At 44.3% G+C, this 23,710-nt stretch overlaps 1 protein-coding gene across 1 annotated transcript in view; it reads right to left on the reverse strand.

The window, feature by feature from the left end:
* The window catches only part of DCBLD1 (discoidin, CUB and LCCL domain containing 1), a 48,092-nt gene extending 26,560 nt beyond the window's left edge, over nucleotides 1–21,532 (reverse strand). Inside the window, exons 1-2 of the mRNA XM_419767.8 lie at nucleotides 21,008–21,532; nucleotides 5,131–5,343 (exon numbers count right to left, since the gene is read on the reverse strand). Of these exons, the coding sequence (XP_419767.5) occupies nucleotides 5,131–5,343; nucleotides 21,008–21,362 (568 nt within the window). The 5' untranslated portion in view covers nucleotides 21,363–21,532. The remainder of the gene's footprint in view (nucleotides 1–5,130; nucleotides 5,344–21,007) is intronic.
* Between the last annotated feature and the right edge of the window lie 2,178 nt (nucleotides 21,533–23,710).

The following is a 23,710-nucleotide window of genomic DNA, read 5'->3' on the forward strand; positions in this document are numbered from 1 at the left end:
AATGAAATACTCTTATTCTGAAATTATTGTCTCCAAGCAGTATTAATGTCCTGGGAAATACACAGTAAATGGTCTCATGTATATCCTTTGGCTGCCTCCTCCAGAGACCAAAGAAGTTATTTTATGCTTTGTTTGTTTTTAAAATGTTAGCAATACTCTACCACTTTTGTCTTTTTGATAATAGCATTGTTTTGCAAATCTGATGATCTTTACAGCATTGTCTGTTTTTATGCAGTCTAGTTTACTTCTGCTGTCAGCCAGACTCTGGAACACTTCCTGAGGTCATTCTGTAGAGTTGTGCTCCTTTATTCTTTCTACTTCCCTTAAGAAGTGCTCTGCCAGAGGGCTCGCTTCTCTCATGGCAAGCAGCAAGGCCTACATGCTGCTTGTTTCTGCAGGCTTTGAGGTACCTCAATAGCTGGAGAAGGACAGGGGATATGCTGAAGACGGATTATACCTGCATCATTTCAGAGCTAAAAACTCAGCCAGTGTGTAAAAGATTTGCACAAACAGCTCACAAAAACTGCAAGGATTTCTTGTATGAAAATGTGCATTTTTGAAATTTGTCTCCATCCCACATTCACACACATGCTTCACTTTCATAAGCAATGACTGAGCATAGCTGGTAACTTCTCCTGCCACCAAGAAAGAGAGAAGAGAAGCCTCCTGTGTGCAGGACGCAATGAAGTGGTGTTTAATGCTCAATAGATAGGAGTTGACAGGGAAGTCACATCTGTTACTCAGGGTGAGACAGTCTGATTATTCAGCATTTGACTCTGCACAACACAGTCTGACTTCTGAATCAGTCTAAGAGTTACTTGTTTTAGGAAAAACAAATAAAACTTTCCATTAATTCTTCCAAAGGTTTGCCAAAGATGGCGATGAAGGAGAGAAAAAGGCCACCACGCAGTCAGGTAAAAGAAGTAATTAATTACAGTTTAAAAATGGAGAGCCCGGGCCACCTGTTCTCCAGCCTGTAGGTCTGTCTGTCCAGCCTCACCTAACACTGTGCCTGTGGTGTTAGCTAAACCCAAGGACAGAAGCCCAGCCACAGTTAGGAATCCCTAGCAAAGAGATGTACCTGTTTAACAAAAGACTCAGAAAAAAGCACAGTACAGTTTATGAATCTAAAATGAATATGAGGTCATTTGATAAAAGAAAAGTGAAGTCGTCGTTTTACAGCTAAATCCTTTGAAAGCTGCTGTAACCATTCAGGCGAAACCCAACTGTTAACAGAGTTTTGACTGTTAAGAAATCGCTCAACTTCATCTTCAATGAGAACTTGTCTGGGCATTTCACTGGATTTCCTGAAATACCAGAAACAATACTGCAATAACAAGTTTCCTTTGAGGAGTGAAAAAGAAGCCTGGGCGCACCCTCTGTTCAAGAAAGACACTTACTTCAGTCTATAGTAAGGAAGGGTGGTGCGATGAATACCCTATTGCCATGATGACAGGTGTGAGGCACTGGAAGGCATTTGGTTCTCCTACATACACACACCTGAACGCTTCACTCTCAGCAGCCACCAGACTCTCACACATCAGTGAATGCTCAGTTTTCCTAACAACCATCAGTGACTGGCTGCGGGGAGAAAAGAGCATTTCCAGTAATATCTTTTGCTAGTTCACACTAGCTACTGAGTGCAAATTATGCAAGAAGTTAACTGCGTTAACTCTCCAAATTATTACTAGTCACTCAGCAGATCTGACAACCACCCCAGAGGAACACATCAGCCTCCTACTGACTGTAAGTGAATGGAAGTAGGCACTTATCTGTTCTTGATTCTCTCTCCAGTCACAGACTTGTGATCATCTCACAAAAATTAAGGGAAAAAAATACTAAGCCAGGAAGGAGTGAAAAAGGCAAGCAAAAAGGGTCAAAAGACACAGAAATTTGATAGCCATGAAAAGTAGCTGGGCAAAAGCCATTTCTGTCAAGCCTTAAAAACATTTCTGTCAATATGTTCATAAGTGGTACAGCAATGGCTGTTGTGTTCCTGGGAACTACAGGGACCACATGGTTAATCTTGTTTTCACATATCCCTTTAACTAATTAAAAAAATTCAGAAGCTCTTTTCAGAGCTTGGTATTTTTAATATGCTCAGCTAATACAATTAACTCTAGAAGAAAAGCATTTCAGAGAAGGCTGCACCCCGTCCACACTATGAAACGTGCTTTACGTTATTTTCTATCCTAGATCCCTTCTGTGTTGAAAACAGACAAGGCAAACAAAAAGAATCCACCCTGCTTTCACTCAGTGAAAAGCTGTGCCTTTGAAAAGGGACATTATTTATTTCTTTCAGAGACAACGTGCAGAGTTGTGTTACCATCTGAAGATTTACCAGAAAAAGGTGACTCAGTTTCACCGAAACTGGTGTTACTCTACCTCTACTGACTGATGATGAATGTTCTCACATCTAAGTCTGGATGGAAAGCCAGCAGTTGAAAAGAAAAGGCTTACTACAGTGTCGTTCCTCCAGTTAACCTCAAAAAAAACAGTGGGAAGAATAATAACCTCGAGACAGAATGTTCAGCCACTTTATGGCTCCAGTTTTAGAGCATCGTTAAGATTATTTAATGACCATCTTTTGATGGCAATATTTGGAAATGTAAATGCAATGGCTGCCTTCGTAGGTTCATCAAAGCTGAGGAGTACTAAAAGTGAGAACTGTAGTGTAAAGTTTGTGTTCCATCTGAGTGTGGAGGCTTAGTAGATCAGCATACTCAGTGCTACACATTGTTCTAGGAAGGAATTAAATCCAGGGTATTCCTGGGCCAGTGTACAAGATGGGATGAATGCCTTGAACTTAAACACATCTCATATATCAGTGTTCTTTTGCCTAATCTGTAGTCACAGGATTGCTAAAGCAAAGAAATCACCTGGCTAACATAAATCCACTTGTTTGTAACAGTTTCCCTTTGGTGCGTGGGACAAAAATACTCCAGACATGAACTGAGTTACTCCTTGTGTATTCCATGAATCCCAGCAGGTGGTTATTACAATGAATGAATCACAGTTATACATAAAGACCTGTGGGACAAACGTGAAAGGACAGAATATTTTGTCATCAGAAGACTTGCTTACGCTAATGTATTTACATGCACATGGTGTGGTGCTTTGCCTCTGACCAATTTTCTAGGCTTCAGATGCACTCCCCAATAAAACGTTGCATGCATACTGATATTGCCTGTCTTGTATTCTGTGGAATTGAAGAGATCAGAGTAGTATTTAAAACACATTTCCCTTTGGACCTTATTTCCTGATAACTGCATACCTCAAAGAGCAGAAGCTGTCTGGCTAATTTGAAGTATTAGTAATGTTCACACTGCCAGGTTTCACACTTAGCTTTTTAGATTTTCCTTTTTAAGCCCTGGTCAGGTACAGACATCCCCAAACAGTCAAACATTAATTTTTAACTGCTCGGAAGTTCGAATGCCTGTAAAGTATTTTCAGATCTCCATCATCCTATTAAAAAATTCAGTGGCAAAGGTCAACATCTTCCTGAATGAAGATACCAACCTGCTTCTTGGAAGAGAGGAGAGCTGTAGAGAGGAAACCTGGGCTGAGAAGCAGCCACCTGAAAGGACACCTCACAGGACCGAATGTGCTTAGCAGTGCCCAATCACAGGGCTCCTTTTGCTTACATAAACACTTATTAAACTCTAGAACTATAGCAAAACTGTTGAAACAACACACTTGGAAAAGTCTTAATCTCATCTGTGAATTCCCATGGCTTTTAAAACACAAGTGATACTGTGAATTTTTGCGTATAGTGCTATTTCCTCACTGCATGGATCTACCTGAACATAAAGAAAGGACTCTGTATACAGGAAAGTCTACAGCAAGCTGTAGACCACAAAAACCATTACAGATAGCATGTCTGCTTAAGCTGTAAAACCTGTTTAATCAGATAGAACCAAAATCTGCTAATTGTGCAGTTCATTACAGAGGATGCAAATTATAGTCCACATGCATCAGATATTACTAATCAGGTATGAAAATGGGTGTGGGAACACTTTAAAAATTCATTACATGGGTTTGATTGCATAATACACTAGCATTCTGTGTTAGTTGGCTGATTAGCTGCAAGACTGAACTATGTGAAGACGCCTTGGGGCTGCTGTGCAAGGAGCCAAAATTTGAATTAGAATTCAAGCTTCATTTTTTACTTCAAAAAAGCAATATACTGATTTATCCTTGCTTCTTAGATAAGCTTTTGATTTGAAATGTTAAGGATTCAAAGTTATGATAATGCACTACTAAACCCATATCACTGCCAAGTACAGACAGTGTGCTTCAAGTGAACAGAATTCCTTTCTTACAGGTATATGAACGTAAACATAAACAAATAAATCCAAGTGCACAAACAGAAACACTCCTCATACCTCAGATAAAGCTACATGCAAGGCTTACATATGAACATGTCAGTGTTCACTCTTGTTGAAGGCTGCTTCAAAATGTAATACATCCCTTGTGATGAGCAATAATTACCTTTACCTTCATTTGTGAGAGAGGCTTTAATACTTCACCTGATCTTATCTTACCAGATGAATTATAGGTCTACCATGTTCATGAATTAAAGGCAATCATCTATCCTTACTATTATGAGACCTGAGCTTGGGTGAACCACATACTGCACTGAGACAAGCAAGGAGCTGGGTCACCTTGACAGCTTGGTGTGCTTGACTCTTCATTTTCTTTTTCCTCTGAATCTGTTTTACCTGTATTGTCCATACTCCTCACAGCTCCACAGCTTTGCCTGGATTTCAATCTGACTTCAGAAAAAGGGCTCACTGACCTGAACATCAGTTTGACTCCTTTACAGAGCAGATCAAAAGCCCCAGCAGCAGCTGGCTGGCTGAACTGATTTGAGGAAAGCCTCAGTTCCCCTTGGGAGGACTTTGTTCTTCTATTGTTTTAAGTGCACAGTTATAGCATGTTTATACACTTATCCTCTTGTGTAAATTGCTTACTCAAGTGCAGCCTGGCTGCGCACATTTAATATCTAAAGTATTAAAGACTGCATGTTAGGAAAGGTTATCGGTGACAAACAGGTAGCAATAGCAGAGGTTATCTCATCTGAGACCCAGGCTGATTATGAAATAGACGCAGGAGAGATGACTGACTTACCATGCAGCGTTGAAGAACTCAGGATGGTAAGGTAGCTGGATTCACACTTCTGTGATTCAATATCCAGGTCTCCAATTTTTAAGATCAGGCGTTTTCCCTGAGGTACTTGGATTTTCTTTTCACAAAGTGTGTAGTTTGGATATGTCCCGGGATAGTTCTTGGAAGCCAGGGTCCCGCTGTCCTGATACATCACCACATGCCCACATCCATCTCCTGCAGCAGAAGGAGAACCAAGGAAGAAAAACAAAGCATATTCCTCAATAAATAAAAAAAAATGTAAGAAAATGCTGACCACAAAACCATCTAAAACGCATTCCACCTTCTTAAAAAGTATTTTGTAATTCTCCACCTCAGTTTTACAGTTGTTGGAAAACAGGTAATTAAAATAAATGGGGTCATATTTATCTTGCAAAGCAGTAGCAAAAAGGGTTGGAAACACTCATGAATTAAAGAGTATTTGACAGTTCTGTATAAACAGAGACTCCGGTTTTGATTTACAGCCAAACCCTACTGAAACCTTAAGGATGCAATTTCACATGTAATAGGTAGGATCCTTCCTCAAACAGTTTTCTCCCAATTATCATTCCACGCTTTACTTCCACGTAAGGAGCCATCAGGCAGAGAGCAACTGAATCATGCGTGGAAGCACAGACATGACCTAACCACATACTGTCACAGCCCTGACTCACCTTACTTTCCTGTTGGTTTTCTTGCTCTGCTTGCACAATGCAAAAAGCACTGGGGACAAGGTAAACACAAATGGTGCGATGGGTGTCCTCAGCAAAACGTGCAGGCTACTTCACGGCACTGTGCCCGGAGCAGTCAGCACTGCTTTTCACTGCTAGCAGGGAGAAAATAGGTGCTTGCCCAGCCCAGCCCAGCATGGGCAGAGAGTTGGTACTGTGGCAAAGTGGATTTTCATGGCAAGGGGTGAGCACAGGTTTGGAGCAGCTGCAGAAGCATAGGACAACAGGAAAAGGTCCATGGAAAGACAGGGGGGACGCGGGGACTGACATGGAAAACAGGATGCATCTACAGAGGGGAAGGAAGCAGGTGACAGATAGGAGACCTTGACTACTAGAGGAAGAAATTCTTAGTAAACTATTTAAAAGTGTACCAGTAATGTAAAATGTATGTGTTAAAGCCTGACTTCTTTCATTAGGCTGAATCTTGAAAAAAATGGAAACTATTACATTAGAGAAACTGGTGCCACATCTGTGTATGTGTAGCAGCCCTCAGTTTTAGGTCAAGTGGAACACAGCAAGTCTTCCTATAGGGGTGCTGTACACTGTTGCCCTTTACCACTACAAAATCAAAACTAATTCTAGAGGCATTAATAGAACAGAATCCTGAAGAGCTGGGAATTCATGTTTACTTAGAATTCCACTTTTGAGGATGTTTTGGTTAAGTCTTTTTGATCTGGCTGTTTTAATTACTACCTGAGTTTTCTTTCACAAATACTCAAAAGAACAGGCTTCAGATTTGATAAGACTGTTGAAGGGTGAAAAGCTAGAAAGGAGTTACTGATAAAAACGTGTACCATTCTGGGACCTGGGGTGAAGGTGGCATGCTGTGCGAAGGTAAGATCCAAGGTATCAAACGTTGCCTTGCAACTATATAATTACACTGCCATTTCATGAATCTCACTCAGCTGCTTATTCACAGGCAACAGCATTTATTTTGAAGCGTTATCATTTTTTCTGGCTTTGTTGCCTGTTATTTAATTCTGTCACAGGTTCATGCTTGGAATAGAGGTGAATAAGAGACACTAATCCAAAATTGTATCACCAAGAAACACACTAAAAAAGGTTTCTCAGATCTTTTTCTTGATATATTTAAAAAAATACCCGTTGTTAAAGGTTGTTTTCCTAGCTCTTTTGATTTTAAGATGCATAGGAAAATGCTAAAAACAAAAGGTGAACCGGTCCCTTGAGAAAAATCATCCTTCTAATGGAAACTTTCTTCAGTGGGAATTAAAGTATAAGGAGGGATATAGTACATATGCTGTCAGCTTTCTTGACCCAGGGAAGTGCAGGCAGTGTGAAACCAGATCACTTCCAACGGGATACAGGACAATTCTGTGGTCTGTGTAGCAAAAAAGAGCTACCTACGGTCCTTATTTAATCCTCGTGTTTCTACCAGTAAGCATTTATTTTAGTTGGGCTGCTGAAAACCAAGTGACTGCAGTCTGGAGTTTGGTTTGCAACTTGTCCTCACTGGAGAGCAAAAAGGGAAAATAAAAGGAAAAGTTACACAGCCACAACAAGACATCATGGGGATGAACTCCTTAAAACCAAAAGTCTTAGAGTTTGCCTGGCTTTCATCTCAGTGGGTTTGTTCTGGCCTGCGTCACCTCAGTAAAACCTCAAGGATTCTCTGTGGTACAACTCTTCTCACGATGCTGAAAAGACATCGCTATCATAGTGAGATGCTGACAACATCACAGAGCACTACATTTCTGCAAAAAGTGTACAAGCACAACTGCAGACACCTCAGCCCCCCGTCCTCCTCTTTGCAAGTTATATAAGGTCTTGTCCCCAGAGAAACTCCTTTTTTAAAAATCTGTCTTTGAGGCAGCACTGAAATGTAATAAGTCCAGAACATCTTTAGAACTAAGACAGTGCAAGTGTTATTTTCCAGCTTTTCACTTGTGTAATGTGGGAAGGACAGTCATTCAGGCACTACAGCTGATGAGAGGCAAGAGCAGCGTTGTTCTGAACCTGTGAAGTCCCTCACTGCCCCTGCTCTGCCTGTCTGCCTCAAAGGAAAAGGTCATGGCAAAAGTGCATCTGTCACAGGAGCTGAAGCAACGCTGCAAGTCAGGCCAAGCCCTAGTAACTATTGCTTCTGACTCCAGCTCTACATTTTGACTTTCTCAGCAGGATTACCAGAGCAAAGAAAAACGTTACACTGAAATATGCTTGAAAATGCACCCTAGGGAAGGAGTCTGAAGTCACAGAGGGAAGGCAGAATAAAACTCTTCAGATTATTCATTCAAAGACATTTAATGACTACATTTAGGGAAAAAAAAAATTATATATATAGCTTACTGTTTATCAAAGGCCCAAAAATTGAGGAAATTGAAAGAAATTGAAAATATATCCTTTCTTCATCTTTTCAAATAATAATAATAAAAAAATGAGAACAAATCTCTTATTAGTTTAGGTTTTATTGTTATTTTCTACATGAAATTTTGTTTTTCAATAGAAATGCATTGACCAAACCTCAAATACATCGAGTCTTACATGCAATAGTTCCTACTATCACATTCTTCTTTCCTATAAGCAGAGTTCTTGTGAATGGAAATAAGTGTATTTAACCAGTCAATTCAATGCAGGGTTTCTTGCTAACACAAAGTTTTTATTTAGCATTGCTTTTAGGAGCTGCTTTCTAGCACCCTATTGGGAAGCAGTTAATGGCCTTGCCACAGACATCCCAGTTTCATGGCTTCCCACCGGACTGAAGCTAAGCAAAATATTTAAGCAGAAGGTGTTCACCAGCCAGAAAACCAAAACACACTTAGATTTCACAACATCTCCCCTCATCACCAGGAGCTACTAAAAGCACGTCAAGCATGTTTTGTAAACTGCATACTCATGGGTATTTGAATGAAGATCAAGATTGCATCCACTGCATTGAGGGCCCATTGGCCTACAGTCAGGTTTCATGGGGGATCACACAACACCGGAAATAAGATTGTTTACCACTAAGATATAAACAGTTTCCTGTGGGATAGGTTGGAAATATCTAGACTGAGCCACAACCAGCTCCTCTGCAGCAGAAGCTGAGCTCCCTGCTCGCCCCTTGTCTTTGCTGAGAGCAATGCATATGTGTAATGCCCAGCCTGGGTCTCACCAGAGGATGCCAGGGTATGGATCATGTAACTGCCCATGTGGAAAGGGCAAGGGGTGGGTGGTGCTACTGCCATCACTTGGATGCCCGTGTGGTTGATTTGTGCAGGGCAAGTTAAAGGAGGTATCCCTGAGCAGCCATGAACTTGGTCAGGCCACAGTGGCTGGCACATGGTAGGACACAGATGATAAAACCTGTTCCCACAAAGAAGCACATGAGCTGCCCACAGGAGTATCCCCACACACACATACTGTGGCTCAGAACGGGACAGCTTTCACAAAACAGTGGTGGTCTCAGAAGCAGCAGAGTTGGATCTCTCTGGAAATAGCTCCAGTTCCTCACAGGGCCCTCCTGCCATGCAGTACTACCTGGGTGGCTGCCTCATTGCTCCTGCATCCTCCCACAGCCAGCTCACAGGCCGAGCCCCAGGTCTGCACCCCCGGGCTCACCCACCCCTGGCTACACAGCAGAGTGCTCTGCCCTAGGGAAGAGGCTGTTCTCACAAAACTGCTACAGAATATCTCACGTACCGCAGCTTTTACTGAACGATGTTTATATTGCCAACTACAAAATGGTTACAAGGCATGATATCAAAGTGTGTTTTCAAAAGCACTGCTACAGTATCCTGGCAGAAAGCAGCTGCCTTTTTCATCCTTCTGACTCACGTTCGCTAAGCAATTAATATCAGGCTTGGCCACGCTCCAGTGCTAAATACGTGTTATACCCAAGCATGCTCAGGCACACAGCCAGTCCCGCACACTCCAGTACCCTCTGGGTGAGAGCATTTCTCAGCTGGTTACAGCTCCCACTGCCACTCCGCCCTCAGCCACCGCTGCCTTCCAGAACCATGAAGCCCCCCAGAGCCGTATTTCCCTCTCTGCCCCACTCCTCCTGTCCAGATGACAGCCTGCCTGCATGGAGGTAATTGGGACAAGGTGACCACCATCCCCCGACATTTCTCTGCTTGCACAGAGGCCTGAGCAGAGAGCTGCCAGCCTGCCGTCCTCCTACTCCTGAGAGCACAGAGCTTGTCTACCAGATCCTATGTTCTGGATTCAGCCAAAAGTTGAGTGTTCTCTGAAGAGCTACAGCTGCAGGAGGATGTGGACAAAGCAAAGAAAATGCCACTGGATTGAGCAAAAAAGTTTTGCTAATAATCCCCAGCAAAAACATGAATTCATCTCATCATCCATGTCTCTCCCCCAAAGTAGTAACTCCAGCTCATTCAAAGATACAGTAATAACTGTTGCGAAAGAGCTCTGCACCCATTTCTGTAAGAAGAGTTATGCATAAAAACAGATGAATACCAAACAAATAAATCTGACTTTTCCAATCAGACCTGTGCCTCCCTTGATCACATAGGATAGGAGAAAATACCTGGGGAAAACCAAGATGTTTTTTTACAGGTTCCACCCAAATCCACTGTTGCAGTCTGACAACTCTAAATTTAGGTCTTCATACAGTTTCTACGACCTCTGTCACCAACAGAAGACTGTTGGATGCACACTAAGCGGGTTTGCGCTTCCACTGCTTTGTGAGCGATTAAAACTCAGCGTTCAGTGGCTCACCTCTAACCTCCCCACCTGCTAACCTGGCCAGGAGCACCAGGTCTTTGCTGCACCATTGTCATGAAAGAGAGAAGTCACCAAGTGATCATGACCTAAAACCATCACTTTTCCAGAGCATGACCAAATCTGAAACCTTTTTGCTTTTCCTGGCAATGGGCTCAAGTGGCTAATAAAAATGAAGGGCAGTGTCTCACCAGTCCTCCACACCATATTCCTGGTAGTATTGGTGCCCAGATGCTGTTCACATTAGCTGAGCATCTGGCCAGGCCCTTTGTGTGAGGAAGTATATAAACTCACAGCAGTGTTTTTCGAAGGTCCAGCTTTCAGTTCTTTACAGCATTTTGTGGAGACTGCAAAGAGTTGTATCAGAAATAGCGTGGCCAGCAGGAACAGGAAAGTAATTATCTCCCTGTACTCAGCACTGGTGAGGCCACACCTTGAGTACTGTGTCCAGTTTTGGGCCCCTCACTGTAAGAAAGACATCGAGGCCCTGGAACGTGTCCAGAGGAGGGCAACAAAGCTGGTGAGGGGTCTGGAGCACAGACCTTATGAGGAGCGGCTGAAGGAGCTGGGATTGTTCAGTCTGGAGAAGAGGAGGCTCAGGAGAGACCTTATTGCTCTCTGTAACGACCTGAAAGAAGGTTGTAGTGAGCTGGGGGTCAGCCTCTTCTCTCGGGTGACTAGTGATTAGGACTAGAGGGAATGGCTTCAAGCTGCGCCAGGGAAGGTTCAGGCTGGACGTTAGGAAATACTACTTCTCTGAAAGGGTGGTCAGGCACTGGAATGGGCTGCCCAGGGAGGTGGTGGAGTCACCGAGCCTGGTGGTGTTCAAAGAGCGTTTGGATGTTGTGTTGAGGGACATGGTTTAGTGAGAACCATTGGTGATGGGTGAATGGTTGGACTGGATGATCCTGTGGGTCTTTTCCAATCTTGGTGACTCTATGATTCTATACTGGAAATTAATGCAAGTCCATAATCCAAAATACAAAAAAATAAAAATAAAAAAAGACTACATTTTTTTCTAAATTAGTATTAATACATTTTCAAGGAAACAAGTCCCCCACTTTGCAGTATGCCCTACTGCAAATGAAAAAATAAATGATGATATAAACCTTGTCTTTGAACTGAACTCTCATTTGTGTGACTCCATAGGGTCCCCAGGAAACATTTAAACTCCTGCACTGCAGCTGTCTCTCGCAACACCTGATTTGCTGCCAAAGCCAAACATGCAGGAGGTGGGGAGTGCTGGGAGGGGGCAGAGGGCAGGAAGGGAAGGTAGATCAGTGAAAGAAACAAAGGGACATTGTAGAGTGCTGATTTCGTAGCCCAAATTATTTACTTACCAACTTCAAAGGGATGTGAAAGGAGTAGGAGGCCAAACAACGTGTTTTTTCCTCTTCCTCATAGCCGTTATTTACTGTAACATCTCTCTTAAAGTAGCAAGGGGAATGCAACAAATGATCTCAAATTGGTTCCACAGAGATTCTATAAATCCCAGATTTCTACCCCATGCTCAGTTGCGACCACCTCCCCAGCCATTTGACAGGGTTGGGGGTTGGCTTTCCCCAGCGCTTGCCTGAAGCAACCTCTAGGAATGCCCTGCCTTGAGCATGTGGTAACCAGTAGGGTTTCCACCATCAAGTACACGTATTAAGAAAAAACAAACATATGCAGTCCTTTTTATGTTCCTTATCTAGCAAAGTAGCTTCTAACCGTATTACCATTTTTCAAAATCAAAGGGGTTTTTAGCGATACCTAAGAGATGCACATATATGACAAAAGCTAGGGAAATCCTTATAACTGCACTGACCTCAAAGACATTTACATCACTGGAATGCCACAAACAACTCTGGAAGATTTTACTGTACTTTTGCAGAAGTTTGCAAAGATGAAAATCTCGTAAGCTCTGAGTTCTCATTTATTTAACTGCTAAAATGTAAAAAGGAAGGCAGAAACCTCCCTCTGAGCAACTTCTTCCACCAACAGGAATCCATGTTTCACTGGAGTCAACTTTACACTCTGCATTCAGGATTACAAACTTAACAAGGTGTAGAACAAGTTTCAGTTAAAGCAGCACAAATATGAACACAAACACCACACACTGAAACTCTTCCAGTTTCTCTGTGTCCATACAGATTTGATTAATTTTGCCACTCCCATCATTTAACCTTCTGGAGACCAACCATCTTCTCTGTATATACATCTTGGGGAATGGTGTCACGATGAAGCCTAGCAACACCTGAGTACATCAGTATGAGAAAGAGTGATAAGACCATTCAGATTGCCATAGAAATCACAAAGCCAGAAAGAGAACAGCAGGTACAGCCTTGGTAGTCCCTTTCCTCTGAATTATTTATGAGGGCACAGAATTAAGAAGTTGCTGAATTCTGGAAAGAACAAGATCCTGCAACGTGTAAGGGGCAAGCTTTATACAAGGCTTTAAATAGCATCACACAGTTCTCTCACTTTGCTTCTGTTGAATACTCAGAAGTAGTAGCAAACTAAGTTTGTCTTTTCTTTTCATGATAGCTATCTGGTTTCATCACAATCTGTGAAAGACAGACAGTACTGGAGTACATGTCAAAAATAAGCAGGCTTGAGGCACTGCTTCCAGGACTTAGGCAGAATATCCAAATGTAGTCCTACAGAGAAGCGAGCTTCAGCACTGGAATTTGCTTTTCAGCATTCTAAATACAGCAATCTTGAGGCTGTGGGTGTGAGAAAACTTCTCTATGCCTTTCTAACTGCTACTACAATAAAGAATTTACTTATTTATTTATTCACTGTGTAGCTGCATTTAATATTTATCAATGCCATTCGCTTACTATGTGACATATTGCTGTGACTTGTCACCTCAACATTTATAAGCCTGCATGGTTTTGGGAACAGATGTGAGAATGGATTTACAAATATATGGACATTCCAGAGGAACTGTAAGTACAATATCTCCATTCTGCAAAAAATGGAGGTTGAATTTGTTTTCCCCATCAGATATCTGCCTCCTTTCAAATCCACATCAAAGTGTACATCCTCAATTGCAGAGGTGCTGAGAAGGCACTGTGAATGCACAAGCACTTGGTTTGCTGGCTGTAGCTGCACCCCTGGGAGGAACCTTAGAGGGCAGTCAGTAAGGGGAAGGGGGTCATACTACTGGGAAGGCCTTGGTGGAGCTCCAGTGCCATAAAGATGATGGTGGGAGTGTCCTGTCCAGAGCATCTCAGCAGTGTGAAATGGAGCCTCATGGGCTTGATGGTTCATTCTCCTATTAGGGCACCTCCAGCGGTTCCCCTTATATGGGACAAACATGTAGTGGGATTTCTATCAAGAGCTTTTCAGGCAAAGTAGGAAATGCTAATCTTAACTGAGAGACATATCATATATATATGCAAATTGCTTGCTCTACTTTCTCCATCTGTTTTTTTTTTTTTTTTTTTTTCCCCAGGTTTTCTCTTCGCTATGCTTTACTGGAGATTAACTTACAGTATATTGCACTGAATCGGCACTGTGTGGGAAACATATGCTGCAAGCTCAGGGCCAAACTCGATTATTGGGCGGCACAGGAATAGGAATATTCACAGCCATGGAAAGGACTGGCAAACCCACAGGGACAAGAAATTTGGAGACTTAAGTTTAAGGAGAGGCTGAAGCAGTTCCTGTTAAGGTAGCAGGTGGGAAGGCAAGATTTCAAAACAGCTTTAATTTCGGAAACGTCTGAATACGATAGGATGAACCCCCTTGCCTTGTGTTTTTATCATGTAATTCCCTGGTTAGTGTGACACAAGCCAGGAAAGACTGTCAGTTACCAACGGTTAAGGCTGGTCTCTTTTCTTGAAATCAAATCTGTCCTGGATTACCAGCAAATCACACATTTGCTTTTTTTCCCCCCCCTCCCTGTATGACTGAATTGAGTATGTGATTTGTTGTGAGATGTAATTGAAAAGACAACAGAAAACACTCTTTTTGTTGAAGCGAATTATGCAAGCCCTATGTTATCCATAAGTTAAATATTTCTCGAGACAACTAATTGTTCTGTGAAGGAAACACGAATTGTCCTTAATTCACAAGACTCAATTTTCTGCTTTCCTTTTTGACTCACCCAACCTAACTTCTAGGAAACCAGCTCTATCATAAATACTGCAGTCTTAACAACAAGCAGTTCTCTCTGCTTCCTATAGTAATGGAAGCAAAAATGAACTGAACTAAGAGACACCCATGCAGTCAAAGATGCACACCAGCAGGCTTCTAACCTGGAGCACTGAAGGTAAAAAATGCCTTCCTTCAGTATTCCCGTGCCATCAGCCTGCCTGGTACTCATTACCGCAGCACTGACCAGAGAGATACACACACACAGTCTCAGAAAAACATGAAATATTGTGGTCGCTGTGGTTTGCTGAGGGATATTTCAAATCAAAAAATAAAAATGTAATGAGCCACAATTTAACTTAAGTACTACATCATTGGTTGTGATGCTGAGCATGAGCCACAGCATTGTTTCTACCTCTTTATCTTCCGCGATATGATATTATGAGTCTGTGTAAAATATATTTGCAAATAGAAGTGAAAAGCAATGCATAAATACCACCCTATGTACGCTACTTATACCGCAAAGCCACATTTTCCTTTTCTTTTACTGGATTTTTTATTAATAGCAGTCTTGTTCTCACATTTTGAAGCGGTGTGGTAGAAAGGTCTGCACAGTTTCTCACTCATCTTAAGAGTGAATTCTTCAGCACAGCTGCTCAGCTACTGATTTATTTTGGTAGAATATAATTCTACTTTCTACCTAGAGAACGCAAAGACTGAATTTCTCCTGAAAACCAGGAGATTTACTTTGAAAGCACAAGCATTAGCACTTCTTGAAAAATCAGTATGTTCTCAGATACACGTTTAACTAAGCTCCTTCCACCCGTGATGAAATGCTAATTGATCAGCAAATGCTGACTACTCACTCAGGTTGGAAAACATTATTACCACCCAGGTTCTCATCGCATGTGACACAACACTTTGCATTACAGCTTATCTGCTGAAATTCTGTTTTAAAGCTTTCAGCGGGAGCACAAAGCCTTTGTCTCCCCAGCATTTCAACTGCAATTTCCCCTTCCCTGACACAGGAAATCTAGGATAAAACAAAACCCTGGCTTTGGAAGCAAGCTGAGATGGCAGGGAGGGCAATGACTTGGTGTTAGCCATGGACCTTGCTGCCAAGTCCTCCCAGTGGCGGAGAACTCTCAGGATCTTTGAATGTACTTTACAGGTTAAAATACATTTTCCCATAGTTGAAGGATGCAGTGGACTTATTTATGTTCCAATCTCATTTTGCACAGGAAGCATAGCTGACTGTTAAGTGAAAGCAATCCACCAACACAGAAAGGGAATGCATCAGAGTAAAATAGATATAAGCTATTTCAAGGAGAGGTTACACATCCCTACTCTGCACAGCTACCCCAGCTGCAACAACAAGGCTCAGCTGCATAACAAAGCCATTCTGTTTGGAGAGGTGAAGAAGCCCACCTATGCTTCCAGTGTTTTAGGTCTCTCCTCATGGCACCACAAAGAAAAAGCTTGTTTGATTTCTCACAGGACACACAGGCCTTTGTATGGCAAGAGGGATTGCATCCAGAATTTCCCATGTGTTTTTGCAATATGAAATAAAACAAACAAGCAATTTAAATTCTGTAGACATGAACATCTGGAAGATGACATCCACATGACTTCAGCTTTAATGTCGAAGTGTTAGACTGAAATCCAATACTGTTGAACGTTTGTGGTGGGAGTGCCAGAAACTTGAACATCACAGATCAAAGCTGTGATGGAAACAAAGTTTCTGCAGCAGCTGAGGGAAGAAACAATGGTTTGGAGCTCTCCTAAACCTGGGGTGGAGGAATAACACAACAAACTTGTAACTGCACCATGAAGTCACTGCAACCATAGTGGTAGCTTGGGCCCAAATGTGACAGAAAATACAAAAATGAAGCTCCTGCTTAAGGAGGATGCCATGGATTTGTGTTTCTTCCCTTACCCTGCCCTTCCTTCTCCATTTTTTTCCCCTGTCATTCTTCAGGTTTGAAAACACCTTTATCAGAGCCCCATGGAGATGAGTAATGAGAGGATGGGCTGAACACAATCGTCCTTTTCCTTCCACACTGAGAGAAAGCATGGCCTGCACTGGCAGCAACCGTGGCCCAACAGGGAAGTGGGAATAACGAGTGAAGACACTGTGGGGCTGGAAATGCTGCCCAGGGAGAAAGCCTCACCATCACCAAACTGAGCCTCCACTTCTTGGAGGGGAACTCCTGAGAGACACGTCCTGGTTCTGCCCGAAGAACTGACGGGCAGAGAGGGAACAGAGGACCAAAATATTTCCTTCGTATAACGCTCTCAGCCCCCAGGCTTAACTAGACAGTGTAAAAAAATCTGTAACTAGCAGCAGCCTCCCTGCATCCAGCCAACTTTGGAAACGCGGCTTCAGCTCGCAAAATTTTCACAGACAAAAATGAAATTTAATTAGTTCATAACTTATTCTGAAAGCAAAGCCAGAGATATCTATGTGCTCTTAGAACTAGTCAAGACACTGTTTTCCTTATTATTATTTATTTAGCTTCACCAGTATATTGTCCCAGTTTAGAGTTCCCTAATCGCTGTGGTAACACTAATTAAACCTCCTGGGGAAGCTGTGTGGTTATTCCTATGCATTGATGTTCACTTTTTTTTTCTTTTCTTTTTTCTTTCTTTTTTTTTTTAAACTGCAGATAGATGGGATACAACACCATTCCACCAAATCCAGTCAGAAGGATTTTATTTTGATTCTATCTGGCTTGTTTTATTCTTAACAGATGGTGCAAACCCGTGTGTTGATGAGTACATGCCACAGGAGCACGCCTCGGATATTGTACAGCCAGCCCCACACCTCGGCTCTGTCTGTGCTGAGCTCCTCAGCACACACCTCCATTGCTCAGGATCACACTTCCCTGCACGGTGGGGTATCTCAGATGGGCCTTCCATGCTATAGCCCTTCTGGTACCCAAAACAGCTTTGAGAGGACATTTTAGGTATTTCTATGTGTAATCCAGGGGACTAAGGGTGACAAGCTTTGGGCAAATACAAGTGAACGTATTTTTACATAAGCAAATCAACAAATAATTTGTATGAAATATCATTCACATAACATGCATGTGCAGATAACTCAGGAAAGATCTTTCCCAAGGCATCTTTTTCTCCCTCCTTTGTCAGTGAGGCTCCCAGCGGCCTCCCTGTCACTGATTTCATTTGAAATACGTCCTCTGCTAACCTAAAGAGAAGTACATATAAAGGGCTTAGAGCTATTTATAGCAAAGTCTGTGCAACTGAAAACATGGCAGTTCTCATGTGGTGGGTATACACTGTGCTTATCAAGTGCAACTGGAAAACTGTTGCCTCTGTCTTTAGCAATTCCAGTCAGCACTCACAACACAACGCTAAGAGAGCCAAGGAAGGAAGCAGACATAAGGACAAAATGCAAACAAACTGAAAAAACTACCGATTGGTTATATTCAGAAACTGTGGAGGATGTGGAGTGTGCGTGCAAGATTCATCTCTATCTGCATTGCAAACTGCTGGGAATGGGTACACAGGCTGGATTAGCATTATCGCACCAATATTCTCCAGAATGTGTTCTGTGCAAGCCCCTGAGTACAAGCACGTTCTCTCATAATTACTGCATATGCTGTTCTCACACTAAACAACAGCCTTGCCCCAAAATGTTTAAGGGTCTACTGCTCATAAATTCTTCCTACTTAAGAGAAAAATCTGGGCGTTGGGTGCAACTGTCACCAGACCCAGATAAAACGTAGTTGAAGTTCACATTTGGATGCTGATCTGCAAATCTAATTTGTTTCACTGCTGTGCTTTATCTGAAGTGAAAAGAAAATGAGTTATAACGAGAGTGGCAAATTCAGTCTCGCACTTAATGGGGTGAAATCCCCATTCCTCATACTCCTTCCTACAAATAACCAACTGAATAACAGACTGAAGTCTTACTGACCAGAATCTGGTTAAGAAAAGCAATGGAAGATTACTCAAAGCCCCAGACGAGGAAGACTCAGATTCAACTCTGATTTAGATATCCACCACCTAAAATTACATCGCTCAGCGTCCTGCTCGGTGAGACTAGAAGAACCGGAAACCTGTGAGAAGCAAAAGTAATGCATTCAGGTCTGCCTTGGCCTTAACCTGCTGGAAAGACACCTTGGGAAAGACCACCAGGACAGCCAAGGCTGTGTGAGGCTGGGCGGGTGGGGGATGAGGCCTATGCTGCCGTGGTCAGCTCAGAACTTGCCACTGAAATTACAGGAGTTAAGCGTACAGCAGAATTAAAAGGTTCTTCTTTTCCCCTTTAATATACATCTCCAAGTTATTTATCACTCAGTGCACAGTCACAGATGTGGTATTTGTCCCTAGGAGAGACCACTAAGCTTATGATATGTTCTGATTTAGATCAGTTCCCCAACCATTCAGACTTCCCTGTCATCATTTGATGAGCGACCAAACGCCGTGTTTCGTAGATGCCCTCAGACAACACGTCCTCAGCAAACTTTCAAGAACTCTTACCCAGGCTTTGCACAGTCACCTCAATATGAGCCATGCTATGACTCAACAAATAGCACAGTGAGAAAAATGGCCTTTCCCTGATTTGATAGAAGTTACAATGGCAGCCTCATCCTTGTCATCCTTGTTCTGTAGCATCCCTTGGGATAGGCTGAAAAGAAGGCAAGCTGGTCATGAGAAAAGCAGACTGCACAACCAGCTCGTAAGAAGACAGAAGGCCACACTACCTTTTAAGTATTTTAAAATCAATATATTTAAACCTGTGCATCTTCCTGTGAGCCAGCTGGTAGGACACGCCAGTGGCGACAAGACTCAGAATTAGCTGCAGCTTGAGCCCCATTCACTCCATCACTTCTCAATCCATCACAACTTTTAAGTCAAGGAGCTTGTGTGACAGGAAGTTTGTATCTACTTATCCTTATCTCCTTTCTCCACCGGTGTTCCTGCAGGACACTTAGCTCTGAATTTATGGGACAATATCAATAAACAAACAAATAAAATAACCACCCCCTGGGGAGGAAGGGAAGAGATTTCAACCAAACCCTCCCTGTTCTAAATGCTGGGCTGGCTTTCCTGTGAATTTGAGTTCGTCTCAAAGACAAACAAGGAAAATATATTATTTCTTGTGCTTCTGCGCTGTTCTGCCGAATACAGACAAGGAATTGGAGTCATGTTTAATTAAACTTAGCACCACTGCGTGCTGTTGAAACACACAGAAATCCCTGCACAAGTCACCACTTCCATCAGCTTTGTGAGATCATGACAACGAAATATTGGTGAAAAAAAAGTGACAAAATAAACAGCGATGGAAAGAGGGGATTTGAAGGAAGTAATATGTTTCATCTTTTCCATGGAGCACATCAAGTTGGAGTCTCAAAACTGGGAAACACGGGGGAGAGAGAAAAGCAAAGTTTCAAGAAAAAGGGAATAAAAGCTCGAGTGAAGCTGCTTAGCAAGGCCACGCAACTCATACCAGATCTTCCCCTCAATAGAGATCCATACCACAAATCTCCGTTACTACGAGGTTATGAAAAAGATGATGATAGATCTGCCAAAGTACTTCTGCCTGCCTATGACACTAATCCACAGCTTTGGGGCTGGGAACTCACAGCCCATCCAGAACATGGATATGGGGACTATCCAATGACCCAAAAAGCACCGTCAAGACTACCACGGTACCCAACTTCCAGCACTGCATTAGCGGGAGCTGCCCGTGAACGCCTCTAGGATGGATGCATCAGGCAGGGCAATTCCACGGCCATAAGGTCGCAATTCCTCAGCAGAATTCAGCTGTAATTCACACAGGAAGCTCAACAGCGAGATGCATATAGCACAGGGTAAGCAGCATAGCGCGCAGACCCTCGTTTCACCAAAGCGATAACAAGGTCCCCCTAAAACTCCTAAGGAACTTCGATTCAGCCAGAGCGGGCTGCTGCTCCCAGCGGGGCAGCAGCGAGCGGCGCTGCCCGCATCCAGCTGCGGGAAGGGGCGACTGCCCCGGGCACCCCGCGGCCCCACGCCGCCGACCGGGGCGGGGCGGAGCGGAGCGGCGCCGGGGCGGCAGAGGGCGCCCAGGTGTCGGCAGGAGCCGCTTGCAGCCCCGTGCCTCCAACTTGCCGGGGACTTTCCTCCACTTAAGTGACTTCAAACCAACCAAGCGACCCCACCGCCCTAATTAACTAAAGATTAAGAAAGCGGTGGGATACGCTCATCGTAAGGCCGGGTACCGCTGTAATCCCGCAGCTACTCAGACACGCGGATAAACCCGTCGGGGATTAGCCAGGTCGGCTCCGCGCAGCCCCGGAGCAGCTCGAGCTCCGAGCCGCGGTCACAAGGACTCCCCCAAGCCGCCCGCCCGCTCCGCCCGCGCTCACCCATCTTCTCCGCCCGCAGCCAGAGAGGGGCCGAGGCCGCCAACAGCAGAGAGAACAGCAGAGAGGGGGCGGCCCGCGCCCCCCCGGCGGGGCTCATGGCTCCGGCTCCCGGCGAGACACAACTTCCCCGCTTCTCTCCAGCTCCTTTCTCTTCCTCTCGTCCTCGAAGGGGCGGCCCCGGGCCCGGCCCGCCTGCCAGCCCAGGGGGGCGGCCGCCCAACGGCATCCCCCTCCCCGCAGGTGTTGCCGCGGAGGCGAAGGGGCCGCGCTCTGCCCGCCGGGTGCAGCGCTGCCGCCCGCCCGGCCCGGGGGTGGGGAGAGGAAGCGGGAGGACTGGAAGCGCCGCTGCTCCCATTGGGCTGCCGCGCCCGGCGCCTCCTCCCCCCGCCACTCCCTCCCGGCCCGCCGCTCCCAGCTCAGCTCCGGCAGGGCCGGGTGCCGCCGAGCCGGGACCTCGGGGTCGGGGCAGGGGTGCGCGGGGGGAGCCGTGCGCCGAGGGGCGCCGGCGCTCCGAGCGGCCCGCCCGGGATTATGCAGGCTCTGCGCCGCGGGCCCGGGGATGCCCAGAGCCGGTGGGTCACTGGTGCGGTAAATCAGAGCGCGTGATTAGCTCGTGAGTCCCGGAGACAAGCCGTGGTGATTAGGCGGCGTTTCGGGATGCCCGTCCCTGGGAGTGCCTCACTCTGGGAGTCTGGGAGACTCAGACTACCAGGAATGGGTCCGCAGGCGTGGAGCGGATCGTGGAGAGGAAGGGGTGAGAAAGTCGAACTCAGCAACAGTTTCCAGACTGAGTTAACAACAACACAGAATTGGTTAAAAATATATAAATACATATAAATGTGGTCGTAGAAAATACATTCCCCAACAGCAAAGATTGTTTCAGAACCTACAAGTGAGACCCATCATCATCTAAGTGTGAGGGAGAGGAAAGAAAGAGCACAATAGAAGTGTTGCAAAACGTATCACTTTGGAAAGAGTTGTGGTTATTGAAAAGCTATGTAGCAACATAATGGCTGTTTTGCATTGGTTCAGTGGGCGCCAGGCAGCCCTGCGCTGCTCTGCAGTGGGAATCACTCTGCTTTGCACCAACTGGCTGAGGACTGCAATATATTCCTTAATTATATGTCCAAGTTTTAGTTGCAATTTTATTTGATAAAGACCATGATAAAAGATAGGGCAAAGAAGTCCTGCAGGCCAATGCCGGTCACCTTCTGGATGCAGTGCTCCCATACACCAGATCTGGTGGTTTTGTACAATTTTACCAGGTAAACCTGGTAAACCTTTGCCACGGTGTTTATGGATAACAGTGCTGGTGCTGGTCTCTCAGCAGAGCTGGGGGAATTGGCTAAATTGGAGTCCCCTTGGAAGGCTAAAGAGGCTCACACCCATTGCGGGCCTCCAGAAGGCTCCCAGGGAGGTACCAGCTCCCTTCTGGGAGCTGGAGCCCTGCAGTACCCTCCGGAACCAACAGCCAGGGACAATTTGCTTCACGGTTATTTTTATTTCGGCAATTTCAAGTATAACAATGGGGGGTTGTAAAATACCTGGGAGAGATGTTTGCTTTCCTTTCATGACTGCGGAAGGAGATTGCTGTACTGTGGTGATGCAGCCCATCTGCAGCCCATCTGCGGTCTTCTCGTGGCCCTGGGCTCCGTGGGCACGTGGTGCCTGCAGCAAGGAGGTAAAGTGCTCAGGTGGAAATTCTGCACCTCTTCCAGAGGAGGATAATGAATTATGCAATCATTGCAGAAGCTTCTGTATTATTTATTTTGCTATTAAATTCACATTACTTTATCATGCCCCTTCTCTCTGTCAGCTCTCAATGTGCTATAGGCAAGGAACTTACTGTCAGCTCCCAAGATTAAATAATCATTAAGATGAATGAAGTGGTCCATAGCTCTCAAAGCTATTATTCAAGGACCTGTGTAACTCCCATCGCATCACTAAACTGTTGGTTTATGTATACCATTTCAAATCTTCCTTTGTAAGAAGGAGAATTAAGTCCAGCTTTTAAATAAACATCTTCAGCAATGACCTGGGTGAGGGTTAGAGTCCACTGTCGGCAAATTTGCTGATGATACAAAGCTAGGAGGAGTGGCTGACACACCAGAAGGCTGGAGAGAGAGTTTGGCAGAGAGACACTTAATGAGGTCCAACAACGGCAAGTGTAGAGTCCTACAGCTGGGGAGGCATGATCAGACCTTGTGTGTACCCTGGGCTGGAGTGAAGCTGGTGGGTTGTTTTGGGGGAAGGGCCAGAGGTGAAGAAAGGACATGGAGAGCTTCTGTAAATTTATCTTGCAATCATGACTCTGTATGGATACTGTCTTTCAGAAGCATCTTGTTTTACACATTTGACCTAGGGATTTAAAAAAAAAAGAAGAAAGGATCCTAATTTACACTGAGAGGTTTGAATTTGAGCTTAGTGGAGCAGCCTTGCTTTTGTACGGCTGACAGAAAAGTTCCTGTTCTTTAGGAGCTTGAAGCACTTTCTTTGATGCCTGTGTAGGAGAATGTGGGGGGAGTCACAAGGCACAATGAAGGGGAGAGGACCCGAGGTCACAGATCACAAATCACAAGAGCAGTTCTAGACTTTGAGAGGTGTGTTAATCTCATAATTTAGCAGGAGAACGGCTTGCAGATGCAGCAGCCTCCCAGCAGTCTTTGTACATAGGACATACATTTTGCATTTGCTTTGGTGTGA

This window comes from Gallus gallus, chromosome 3 (genome assembly GCF_016699485.2).
Source record: "Gallus gallus isolate bGalGal1 chromosome 3, bGalGal1.mat.broiler.GRCg7b, whole genome shotgun sequence".
Taxonomy (NCBI): domain Eukaryota; kingdom Metazoa; phylum Chordata; class Aves; order Galliformes; family Phasianidae; genus Gallus; species Gallus gallus.